Source organism: Mesocricetus auratus, unplaced genomic scaffold (assembly GCF_017639785.1).
Source record: "Mesocricetus auratus isolate SY011 unplaced genomic scaffold, BCM_Maur_2.0 Super-Scaffold_100028, whole genome shotgun sequence".
NCBI lineage: Eukaryota > Metazoa > Chordata > Mammalia > Rodentia > Cricetidae > Mesocricetus > Mesocricetus auratus.
In genome coordinates this window covers 11,112,016-11,124,945 of record NW_024429209.1, presented here as the reverse complement: position 1 = coordinate 11,124,945, position 12,930 = coordinate 11,112,016, and the positions used below count along the sequence as shown (strand labels likewise).

Genomic DNA, 12,930 nt, shown 5'->3' with positions numbered 1-12,930 from the left:
CATCAGGCCCACGTCACCTAGCTAGAATCTGAATCCAGGGTCGTCGCACGGAGAAAACGGCACACCCAGAGCCGCACAGCCGCCGCGTTCTCTTGCCCGCGGGCCCGGAGCCCGGGAGCCCGAGGCCCTGCCCGGCCCGAGCCCCGGCCTCGCCCGGGCGCCCTCACCGTGAGAACCGGCTGCCCCGCCGCGCCCGCGTCGCCCAACTCCAGGCCGCCTCGTTCTGCCACGCCGGGGCCCCGCGGCTGCTCGGTGTCGCCAGTCGCCCCCATGGCGCCCCCGGCCCACAACAACCTCAGCTCGACTCAGCCACCGGAAAGTGGCGCCGTGACGTCACGGGAGCGTCCGGGCCACCCGGCCGGAAGCGCGGCGCGGGTGCGCCGAGCAGTTGCTATGGGAACCGAACTGCCGCCTGGGAGCTGTGTCTTGCTGTATTTCCGGATCTTGGGTATTGGGAAGAGGTTGGGGCTTCCAAACCCCTGGAAGACGACGGCTGGGGACCGAGTGTGGGTGTTCGGGAACCATTCGGTCACGGGACGAGTGCGGGATGTGAGGATCGCAGAGCACGGGCTGCAGCTGGGGAGCACAGGGTTTTGGATTGGGGCTGTTAGAAGTTCAGTCTTAAAAACTGCAGGAAAATCTGATAAATTGGTACAAGGTCCCAGAAGTGTAGCGGTCCGACTCAGGTACCAGGAAAGCCAACAAAAAGAGGGCTGCTCGCGCCATCACAAATATCCACTAGCCTTTAGGGTCTGCCTTTTGTATCTGAGTTTTGGCTTTTGAACTTGCCCTGTTCCAGAGAGCTGGCTTTCTTTCCCCTAGATGGTTGATTCTGGGATAGGTTGGGGATGAAAGGTTTAGCAACTGTGGCATTCACAAGAGCTCCGCTTAGCACTCAGAGGTAAGCGGTGCCCGTGATGGATAACGCTGCTCTTCGCAGGTTACAGTAATCAGGTAGTGTAAAGTGTATGAGTTTTGCGTTAGGAAAGATCTAGGTTCAGTCCTGTTGTGATATGATCATTAACGTTGGCTATGGCATGTGTGATGTTGCACATAACCCCGGAACTCAGGAAGAAGTAGTAGTAGGAGGCACAGGAGTTTGAGACCAGTCTGGGCTGCAAAGCAAGACCCTGTCTCAAAGCCAAGGCCTTAGAACATCGACTGTGGGCCTGGATCTTTGTTATCCTACGTACTAAACACTCTCACTCCCTTCCACAAGGACCAAGTTGTAAACTTTTTGTACATTTGTATTGATGCTGCAAAACTTGGACACTGCTTTTTTGTGGGTTCTGACAGTTCCCAAGGATGGACAGAATGTTATGCTTCAGTTACAACACTAGCTTGGTTATTTTCTTAGAAGTTGCTTTTCCAGTTCTTCGAATTGTTAGGGGCTAGGAAGGCCAAAGGCCCTTCCAGATCCTGTGGACGGAAGAGAGAACACTGAGCTTTGGTTCCCCGCCAGGGCCATTCTTGGCAAGGCCAGCAAGAGACTGGTGCCAGGGCTCTGCAGGGCTGAGGCCAGGGCCCAGAGACGGATGATTTCATGTAAAGCTGTGGTTAAATATCACAGACTTTGAGATATGAAATACTTTGCTTGTTGTACCAGAATGTACCTTGCAAAAGAGGAATTAGAGTTCCCGGTAATTCTCCTCTGGATGGACGTCACTGATTTGCTCTCTGCCTCCCCATCTGCGGGGTGGGTAAAGAGCCAATGAACTTGCTGGCTTGAGGCATCAGCCCTCACAGCCTTCCTGCTCCTAGCTTTGGACTGTTTATTTTTCTCATCTATGGTCCCCACCCCCACCCCCTCAGAATCCCAATGTGAACCCAGGAGAACAGCTGGTCTGGTTTACCCTCTGTCATTTTGACTACAGTAGAGTCCTTTCAAAGCCCTTCTGATCCCGCTTTGACCTTTAACTCAATAGCTACCTGTCCATTTCCTAGCTTCCCACCGGTGTCCTCATCACTTGTCTAAGAGTGTTAGGCATATTGTATGGCAGTATTTGGTCCCTCCCATCACATGTGCCCTGTGGTAGTGCCAGGAAAAATTTCCACACACCAGCAGCCAGTCACTGCTCTTACTTCGAGGAGAAGACGTTCCTGGGGGGTTATTGGATCGACAACAGTTACCCAGTCCTGTCCTTTCTGCTGCTACCTCTGCCCAGAACAGAGCTCTCAACTCTCAACATCAGCAAGATGCTAAGCTACCTCTTCCTCATGAAGGCACTTCTTACTCTCAGCTCCCTGGCATCCTGGGTAACTGCGGGACAGAACGGTGAGCTATCATTTGGGGTCCCTGGCTAAAAGTAATAGAAAGTTACTAGGGGAGAGGTCTCTCACTTATGGAGGCAGTCATCTCTGTAGGGAGAACTGGATGGAAAGATTGTTGGGACAGTAAGGACAAGTTGACTTGGCTCTTGTTGCCTTCTCTGCAACAAGGAGTTAGGACTTATAAAGATACATATTGTAGCTATCTTCTAGAGCTCATTAACTGAGGATGGGGCCATGCACCAGCCCCCTTTCTCTGCCTGTCTCTGTCCCTCTCTTTCTCTGCAGCACTGCTGGTTGTCTTTTAGTAGTCATGGAGGTGTGTGTTGGTATCGGTGTGGTAAGAAGAGGAGGGGGGTAGCATAGCTTATCTGCATAGAAATGCATGGAAATGCTGAGCTCCTCAAGATACATTTGACTTTTATCCCCTAATTACTTTTTTTAAAAAAAGATTTGCATGGGTGTCTCTCTATGTATGGCACGTGTGTATGGGTGCCTGCAGAGGCCAGAAGATGGAGTAGGATCCCCTTGAACTGGAGGTACATATGGTTGTGAGCTGCCAGAGATGGGTGCTGGGCACTGGATTTATGTCTTCTGGAAGAGCATCAAGTTTCTTAACAGCTGAGCCTTCTCTTCAGCCTCCACTAGTAGAGGCTGACCCTTCCCCCATCTCTATAGGCCTAATCAGTTATCTCAATTTCATGTGACATCTTTTTCAGTGAGAGGGACAGTGCCTTCCTGATCAGAATGTATAAGGTCTGGGTCATGTCTTGCTGGGCAGAAGGGCTGCAGTACAGGCTTTGTAAGGTCCACGAAGCAGACCTCATAGTATGTTGTCACGAGGGGCAAAACCCCAGTGTGTTCTCTGGCCTTATCTTTTAGAAGAATAGAACCAGGGAGCTTCCCACCTTCTAGATTTTCTCTGGACACCTAGTGTAGGTTACCTCTTTCCCCTTTGAGGTCTCTAACCATTCCACATCCAAACTCTTTGTCTCCTATCAGGAAAGAAAGCGCTATTGCTGATCCATGTCTTCTACTTTGGACTAGAGTAGTGTCGTGAGGGAAAGCCCACTTAAAATAGTGGTTGCGACATCTGGGGAAGGTGAGAAGGGGAAGGGCTTCCTTGCCTGATTTGCAAGCCTGATGACCTTGCTCCATCCCCAGAATCTATGCAAAAGTGAAGAGAACTGATTCTACCAAGCTTTCCTTTGAGTTCTGCATGTATGCCGTGATGCATTTGCCTCCCCAAAGTAATCATGATTTTAGAAAGGGCACTAAGGACTTAAGAGATGTAGTTCAGGATCTCCCTGTGTAGCTCATTCTGACTTCATACTCAGGGTCCTCCCACTTTTGCCTCCGAGTGCTGGGATTACAAGTGTGTGCACCATGCCTGGTCTTTTAAAAATTCTTCTTTTTAATTAAAAAATATTTTTCAATTTACATACCAACCCCAGTTTCCCCCCCCCCCCAATTACAAGTGTGTGCACTATGCTTGGTCTTTTTAAAATTATTTTTATTTTAAAAAGCTTATTTTTCATTTTATATACCAATCCCAGTTCCCCCTCCGTCCCCTTCTCCTGCCCCTTCCCTCCTCCCTTCCCACCCCCCAATCCACTCCTCAGTGGGGTAAGGCCTTCCTTGGGGAGTCAACAAATTCTGGCATACCAAGTTGAGGCTGGGCCAAGCCCCTCCCCCTGTATCAAGGCATCCCTCCTGTTGTAGAGAAGGGTTGCTCTTTTTTGGGGGGGGTTTAAAGACAGGGTTGCTCTGTGGCTTTGGAACTCTTGTAGAGCAGCCTGGTCTCGAACTCACAGAGATCAGCCTGCCTCTACCTCCTGAGTGCTAGGACTAAAGGTGTGCACCACCAACACCCGGCCTAGAAGGGTTGTTCTTCATGAGCCTGATTCCCAGAAAGCTCTCCTTCCTGAGCTGTGAAAAACTTGACCTTTGGTGTCATCACAGGTCTACTGTGGCAGACAAAGGCGGTGTGCCAGTCAGCTTGCCCGAGCACAGGTAGACACTGGAATGTGCTCTCAGGGATGAGCTCTGGTCTGAATGTGGCCTGTGGTGAGACTTCTGTTTGCTCTGTGGGCGTGGGCAAGTGTGTTCATCTTCTTGAATCTCCCCTTTGTCATCCTCATAGAGTGATGACGGAGTTAGGAAGAAATGCACTTGAAGAGTCTGCATTGTGTCTGTCAAGAGAGGCTCAGGGTCTCCTACAGTTAGTCCAGCACTAGTCCGGTCTGTTTCCCTCTCCACTCATGTGCGTTTTGATCTGCCCACTCACTCATCAGTCACTCATTTACATCGTGTGTGGAGAGTCAGCCCCACCTGGCATGTGGGTATCTGTGTACCTGTGGTGGAGTGTTGTGAGGAGGGAGCTGCAGAAGCAGAGGCTATGAGGGAGGGAGGAGCTTTGTTCCTAAAGAATGTGAAAGGAGGTCATTGTGACTGGAGAAAATCAAGGAGGATTTCAGTTGAGGTTGGGGAGGTGGCAAGACTCAGAGTTGGGGCAGATTTGGGCTTCTTTCCCCTATTTGATTCTAAGTGCAGAAGGAAGTAATTAGAGCCAGTGAGTTGGTTTATTGGGCAAAGGCCACACAAACCTGAGGATCCAAGTTCAACCTATTGGGGAAGGAGCAGACTGACTATAGAAGTTGTTCTCTGACCAGCACAGGCACACGGTGGCATTCATGCACTGACAACCACACATATTGTACACATGCAACAATAGATACAAATTTAAAATATTTGTAAAGAAGTACATAAGCCCTGTGTGGTAGAAATACGCATAATCCCAGTACCAGAAAGGCAGAAGCAGGAGGATCAGGAGTTCAAGACCATTTTCAGCTACATGGTGACTTTAAGGCAGTCTACGCTGCAGGAGACTTGTCTCAAAAAGCCCCCCCAATTATAATTGAGGGGAGTCTAAATGAGGGAGAGGCCTATTCCAGTTTTCATTTCGAAAAGGCTGTTCTGGTGAGCAAAAAATGGACGAGGGCAAGTGTAGACTATGGAGGCCAGGTGAGCAGCCACTATGGCAGCCTGGGTGAGAGATGATCATGGCTTAGGCCAGGGAGGTCACCATAATGCAGGCATGGAAACGCAGAGCCTTAAAGGCGGTTGACAGGACCAGGTAAAGACACTGAGGGAGAGGTGTGTCAAGGATGGTGTGAAGTGTCTGGCCCCAGGGACAGGGTGGCAGTCATCCTCTTTGACAGAAGGGGACCACCGGGGTGGTAAAATGCTGGAGCTGATACAGGAGCCAAGCCTGTTATTGACTGCAGTTTCTCTGCTTTATGGTGGCAGGTGGGGTGTGGGAGAGGTGCAGATGGAGTGTGGGGGTGAGCATCCCAATTCCAGCTGTCAGTCCCGTTTCTTGTCCTGATCCCTGGTAGGGGATTAGTTGTGAACTTACTGAGCCCCACACTTTGTAATGGCTGAGTTCACCTAGGTTAGTAGAACCAAGACACCGAGGACAGGGCATCTTGTCCAAAGGCATTGCGGGGACCATGTCTTCACAAGGTTCCTGGGGGTGGGTGCTTAGAACTTCTCAGGAACCTGGTTCCAGGAGGGTATGAGGGAGTACAAACACTGTCTAACTTTAAAATGAGGATGGTAGGGCTGGAGAGATGGCTTAGCTGTTAATTGTAGATGCACAGATTAAGATACATAGGACTAGGATAACATAGGTTAATTTTATTCGGGGGGAGAAGTCACTTATATGAGAAACAGATAACTTCAGATAGTTCCAGCTCCTAGGATCAACGCCCTACTGTTCTCTGTGACCTGACTGGAACCAAGAGAGACCAAGCCTGTCCTGGACCCCAGACCAAATCCCATATGCTCATGTACACATCTGTGACCACACCGAAATGATCAGCTCCACAGTTGGATCTCTCACTACAGTTAAGAATACTAACTGAGGCCGGGCGGTGGTGGCGCATGCCTTTAATCCCAGCACTCGGGAGGCAGAGGCAGGCAGATCTCTGTGAGTTCAAGGCCAGGCTGGACTGAAAGCCTCCAAAACAATACAGAGAAACCCTGTCTCGTAAAACCAAAAAAAAAAAAAAGTACTAACTGTTCTTCCAGAGAACATAGGCTCATTCCCAATACCCACATGGTAGCTCATAACTGTCTACAAACCCCAGAAGGGATCCAATACCCTCTTTTGGCCTCTTTGGGTATCAGGCATGTATGTAGACATACATGTAGACAAACACCCATATGCATAAAAATAAGCAAGCAAACAAATAAAAAGGGATGTGAAAGTATGGGGGCTGGGGAAATGGCACAGGGGTTAAGAGCACATACTATTCTTATAGAGGACCTGGGTTCAATTCCCAGCACTCACATGGCAGCTCATACCTGTCTGTAACTCTAGTTCCAGGGCCTCTGACACCCTCATATACTGAGAGCATTCATCATGTATTCCAGAAGAAGCAATTAATATTCTAGATGTCAACCCACCAGAATTAACTTCTGATAGAGGAAACTTGCCTTGCAAAGTGTGCGAGAAATACAAATTTCAGAATATCTGTTACTTCTGCCTGTAATTTTAAATGTGCTGATTGCATTCTTTCCCTAACCTGAATATATGTGTGTGCATCTCAAAAATACATTTCTGATCTACTGGGCACATATATCTGTGGGTAGTCAGAAGGATGACTTTTCATTTGGCAGTATAATCTTGATATGTAGACTATAAACTGGGTGCCTTGTAGTCTTGAAAAGGCCCCAAAGAAAGGAAGTTGTTCTTATTGCGGGTCAGGGGAAACAAAGCCATCCCCTGGCCCAGAGGCTAGAAGTATCAGGCTCTGGATTTTACATTTCATAGCTTTTACTCCATTAACCCTTCCCGCCTTTTAAGTTGCCCAGATGTTCACAAGTCACATCCTGAGACATAAGCCACCTGTTTTGTCAGATCTTACCTGTTTTCTTGACCGTGAGAAATGCATGCCTGTTATTGTTGCTATTGTCAGAGAATTGCTAATTGTGTTTGTGTGGGTATATAAAGTGGAACCTTGTGGGATTGAGAGAGAACTTTTGAAGAATGAAGAGACATGAGGACAACACATGTATGAGCCGATCCGTTCACCCTCAGATCCCTTTAACCAGCCCCTGTGCTTGCTGTTTAGCGTCTTGCCTAAACCCTGAGGGGACACCAAGGCTGGCACTCAGAGGTTCCCAATACTCACACAGACATACATGCAGGCAAAGCACCAGTGAACATAAAAAAATGAGGATGGCGCAGTGAAGTCCTATTAAGCCCATGTGCTTGAGCTGACAGGAATTATTTATTTGGCATGGATCTGAGTTATGAAAGAGAATGGTAGTGCTGAGCAATGGTCCAAAGGGATGTGCTTTGACCTCTGACCCTCAGGACCCAAGTGTGCCTCCCAAGAGAGCTCAAGGGAAGTTGGGCTAGAAGAGGGCAGAGGTAAGGTCTCTGCTATGTCTCAAGGATATTATTCTCCTGGGAGAAGAGCAGAGAGGAACAAAGACTCCCGTCCTTCGCCCCATCAGAGCTAAGCTCATTAAAAACGGCAACACCTGGTAAGTATGGTGGCCTTCTTTATAGGTTCATTGCTCAACTCTATGAGAAGCTAGTGACAGTGGAATTTTCCTCTGGGGTGATTTCCTTATACAGCTCTCTCAATGGTGGAATCAATTTTATTTTTTGTCAAGTGTATTGCAGTTTGTCAAGTAGATGAGCAAGTGCAGTGAGACACATCAGGTAGTTATAGTAACCATGCTTTCCAAATTAAAAATATCAGGGTATGCAGTTTTGATATGACATATAACAACACAATATTCCTGTACAGGAAAATCCCAGGACACAAGACTATTATCTTTGGGGTTCAACACTTACTCTTTCTATCATGGCAGACTCTCTGGAGCCAGCCATGTGCAATCATACACAACCTGCTGCTTTCGAGGCTCTGGGCTAGGCATGTTTTGGTTTTCTACAAAACTTTTAATTGCTCATCACCTCTTCCACATTTAAAGAACTGGAATGAGTCATGGTGAGTTAGTCTGGCTCAGATGGAGTCTTCTTTGGGTGTGCCTGCTCCTGGGGCCAACTTGTCTGCATCTTTTAAGGATGGCGTATTAAAATGCAATTCATTGCAAGTCAGGCAACTGAGTCTTGTCCTGCTTTGCTGCTAGGTTACTCTGTAGTTCTGGGTCGGCTCCACTCTCTTCTCTGGGATTTGTTATTGTCATAGCAGTGATGAAGGGATGCATCTAGAATGTATTTGGCTATGGACAACAGAGTGTAGCAGAATAGCAATTCAGTGTTCTCAGTTTACAAGAATTCTGAGGTGGGTGTCAGAGCTGTCATGGCAACTCAGTGGTGCAACTCAGAGGGAAGCATCTCCCTCTCACCTGGTCAGTCCTTGACTTTGTCCTCATGCTAGTGGCTTCCTGCATTACGGAAGGCTGCCTTACATCTCTCCAGCTGGTCTGAAGCAATGAGTCTAGCCCAAATGATCCACTTCCTCCATTGTCTTACAAGTAGAGGTAACCACAAACTAAAATGCTTTTGTATCTTTGTGTTTGGTTGGTTGGGTTTTGGAGACAGGGTTTCTCTGTGTAGCTTTAGAGCCTGTTCTGGAACTCACTCTGTAGACCAGGATTGCCTTGAACTCACAGAGATCCATCTGCTTCTGCCTCCTGAGTGCTAGGACTAAAGATGTTCACCCAGCTAATTTATTTAACTTAATTAATCAACTAATTTGTGTATTTCTGTATATTTGTGTGTATGTGCACACGCATGTGCAGGCCACAAGTCAGCTTGGAGTATCATTGCTCAGGAGCTGTCCCCCTCGTGTTCTTTGAGTCAGGCTCTCACTTGCTGGTTAGGCGAGGCTGACTGGCCTGGGAGCCCTAGGTGTCTGTCTGTCCCCCCCATCCCACAGCTGGTGCCTCCGCACTTCGCCTTTTGCATAGACACTGGGGATCAAATTCAGCAAAGCATGGCAAACATTTTGCCAACTGAACCTTTTCTTTAGCCCCCTGGAATGTGTGTCTTCTATGTTCCCTGTCCGTAGTGAATCTCATCACACCACAGTGTAGTTCAGGTTGCTCTTGAGCACTGTGACTGGCTTCTGAGAAGGGCATTCCAGGAGGACGGGCTCCTGTGTGCAGTGCTCTTCAGTCTCTGATTACACTGTGATTGTTAATGCCCTCTGGTAAAAGTAAGCCATAGCGTGAAGCCCAAGTCAGTGTGGAAAGGGACTTCGCCAGGGCACGCATCCCGGGAGATACGATTAATTGCTGTCAAACACTCCGTGTCTGTCACAGTATGAAAGAAAGGAAAGTGAACATAAGGAATGTAATTTATGTGTTTGCTGTGGTGGATTGGAGCTAAACAGTGCTTTTTCATACTGCAAACAGCAAAACGTGCAGTTGTTCATGGATGGAAGAAATAGAAGGAACATGGAATATTAGGGTGTATTGCATATTAAAAATCTATATTTATAACCACTGAAAAATGTATTTTATGTTCCTGGCTTGAACACATCTGAGTTTCAGTGTTTCGGTTCTATGGCAGAATTAAGTGATGGATGTCCTGCTGACCCTCTTCCATGTGAGGAGCTGTGTGATGGGGACACATCCTGTCCCCAGGGACGCAAATGCTGCAGCACTGGTTGTGGCCACGCCTGCCGAGACATTCAGGGAGGTATGTCGGTTCTTTGGGAGGAGAGTCACAAGTGCCCGTTGGGTCCCAGGTCAGTCTGGATGGGCTTCCTGTGGACACCTTCTTGGGGGAGCCAGCTGTCACCTTTACCATCCCCTGGCCTCCAACCCAATGTAACTCTTCCTTCTAGGGTTGAAGGTCAAAGTTGGCATGGAAAGGACTAGAGGTGTGGTAAAGAAACTCAGTCTGGGTTCTGTTGTGGGTGTACGCTGTGACTGGGGCAAATGATCCCCTCTTTCAGGGCCTGTTTTTCTGCCCAGTAAAGAAGTGGCCCAATATAACTGGTTTTTCGGATCAGTTTTTATTTGTTTTTGAGATAACCTAGATTGGTCTTAAACTCAGAGCCCTGGCTTAGTTCCCCATGTGCTGGCTTTACAGGCCTGAGATACTATTATTGGTTTCAGATGTCTCCCCGCCCCCGGCTTCAATCCTTTTTTTTTTTTGAGACAGGGTCTCTGCAACTCAGGCTGACTGACCTTTCTATGTAGCTCAAGATGACCCTGAACTTCTGATCTTCCTGTTTCTATTTCCTGTGTGCAGGGGTCCCAGGCGTGGGCCACCACACCCAGTTTATGCACTGCTGGGCAAACACTCCATGTGTTTGCTGAGCTATATTCCCATGCAATGCTCAACCCTTTGTATGCACATGCAGCCTGCTAGGAAAGACAAATATGAATGCAGACGCTCCTTGAGTGTAGCAGGGTTCTACCTCATAAACCCACGGGAAATGGCAAGTCTTGTAAGTTGAAAGTTCACTAGGACTCTTGTCCTAGTCAGGGTTACTATTGCTGTGCTGAAACATGGACAGAAGCAAGCTGGGGAGGAAGGGGCTCTTTGGCTGCACTTCCACACTGTAGTCCAGCAGGGCAGGAAGTCAGGACAGGAACACAAGCAGGGCAGGAGGCAGGAGCTGATGCAGAGGCCATGGTGGGATGCTGCTTCCTGACTTGTTCCCCATGACTTGCTTGGCCTGCTTTCTTCTGTTGTTTTGTTTTGGTCTTCGAGGTAGGGTTTCTCTGCGTATCAGCCCTGGCTGTCCTGAACTTGATTTGTAGACCAGACTGGCCTCCAACTCACAGAGAGCTGCCTGCCTCTGTCTCCCAAGAGCACGCGCCACCATGCCTAACTCAGCCTGTTTTCTTCTAGAACCCAGGACTGTCAGGCCAGGTGTGGCAGCACCCAGAATGGGCTGGGCCTTCCCACATCAATCACTGACTGAGAAAATGTCCTACAGCTGAATCTTATGGTGGCATTTTCTCAATTAAGGTTCCCTCCTTTCAGATGACTGGCTTGTATCAAGTTAACATAAAACTAGCTAGCATGACTCTCAATGCACTAAAACCTTTGTAACACATGCAGCCCACTGTAGTGTGTCAGTTGAATGCCATGGTAGTCCTGTGTCTGACTGTGAGTTGTGGCTGCTGCTGCCCAACACTGAAAGCAAGTATACTTCCTATTGCTGACCTGGGAAAAGATAGAAGTTGAACATTAAAGGACTGTTCCTCCTGAATCTGTACTGTTCCTGTACCATTGAGAAATGATACCATGACAAGTACACACACACACACACCACTCACATACAACAGACATACCACTCATACACCACACACACCACTCTCTCTCACACACACACTACACACATGTACACACACACACCACTCATACACACTACACACACCACTCACACACTACACAAACCACATACACACAAACAAACTTTGGTGAAAGAAGACTTACACGGGTTATGGTGGCACAAAGAGGGTCGTAAGCCATCTTCAAGGGTGGCAAATGAGGCAGTGGCATGAAATTCATCGTAAGGAGAAGGCTGGACATTGTCTCTCTGCTCTTGGCTCTACTTGCAAGTCTGCATTCTACCAGCCTCTGAGGACCTGGCTTTGGGAGTTTGCTAACTCCTGTGTCAAAGGTGTCTGAATGTGTAGTGTCTCAGTGCTCCAGCTTCCCTGCTTCCAGCCACATCCAGGTGGGAGTTGGGGCTGATTCACCTGGGCCCTGAGTCTAAAAGTCATAGGTGGGGATGTGGGAGGAGAGGAGCCAGCCCCCTCCCCGTGTCTTTCCCTGTGCTGGTGTTGTCCACAGGGCGGGATGGTCATTGCCCCAGAATCCTGGTGGGCCTCTGTATTGTCAACTGCGTGGTGGATGAGAACTGTCAACCGGGGGAGAAGTGCTGTAAGTCAGGCTGTGGCCGATTCTGCATCCCCTCTCTCCAGTCCCTCAAACAGTCCACAGACTTCAACGAGACCAATGGGTCTAATTCTGAACTGGGTGAGTATTGCCCATGCTGACCTTTGACCAACTATGATGTTAATAGGTTTTAGGGCTGTTAACACTCCCCTGTTAGCTACTGGGAAGGCGACTTCTGAAGGCCTCCAATATAGCTGGAGAGAACGGTCCTGAGTCACAGGCCACACCCCCTCATATGAACACTGTGGGATTACAGTGCTTAAAGTGGGTGTGGCTGTCTGCAGGGATGTCTTTCTGGAAGATATGGGATTTGATCCAGGCCCTAAAGCCTCAACAGATGTGACATATCGGAAAGGGTGGGGATATATGTGATGTGTTGGTGCCTTGAGGGCTGGGGGCAGGGCAAAATCCAGAGCAGAAACCATTCCTATTTGATAACAGGAGATGACAAGAGTCTTCAGAACCAGTTAGGAAGTCCATCCAGGCTCCCCAGGGGGAAGGGAAAGGGCGGGGCACCTGGAGCTGGAAAGGCCCAACTGTGACCTGAAATGTCTTTTACTTGCAGAGACTCGAGTACCCTAACTGTTCTGGCTTGCCTGAAGCTCCAGGAATCTTCTGGAAGCCAAGAAGGGGTGATGTCCTGGGACTTGTGACACTTCCATTGATATCAGGCCTTCTCTTTGCTTCTACTGCTGCTTGGAGCACTTGGAACAGCCCTGGGGACAGGTGCTTCTCTTTCAATAAAATAGTGGCATGGA

The 12,930-nt window shown here is 48.6% G+C and overlaps 2 protein-coding genes across 5 annotated transcripts in view; one reads left to right on the top strand and one right to left on the bottom strand.

The window, feature by feature from the left end:
- Dnttip1 (deoxynucleotidyltransferase terminal interacting protein 1) overlaps positions 1–300 on the bottom strand; it is a 23,658-nt gene extending 23,358 nt beyond the window's left edge. The window contains exon 1 of one of the 2 annotated variants that reach the window (XM_040732716.1): positions 168–300. In XM_040732716.1, the coding sequence (XP_040588650.1) occupies positions 168–272 (105 nt within the window). In that variant the 5' untranslated portion in view covers positions 273–300. Of the gene's footprint in view, positions 1–17; positions 87–167 lie in introns of those variants that run through there. The other variant, XM_040732718.1, reaches the window with a different exon arrangement.
- Positions 271–12,930, top strand: Wfdc3 (WAP four-disulfide core domain 3). 3 transcript variants are annotated; one of them, XM_040732721.1, is made up of 5 exons: positions 271–448; positions 2,171–2,275; positions 9,824–9,952; positions 12,068–12,253; positions 12,738–12,930. In XM_040732721.1, exons 1-5 carry the CDS (start codon positions 271–273, stop codon positions 12,752–12,754), a joined length of 615 nt encoding a protein of 204 aa, XP_040588655.1. In that variant the 3' UTR covers positions 12,755–12,930. The 3 variants fall into 3 exon arrangements, with proteins under 3 accessions (XP_040588655.1, XP_040588654.1, XP_040588653.1); XM_040732720.1 differs by having other exon boundaries at positions 271–461; positions 2,166–2,275; XM_040732719.1 differs by having other exon boundaries at positions 271–506; positions 2,166–2,275.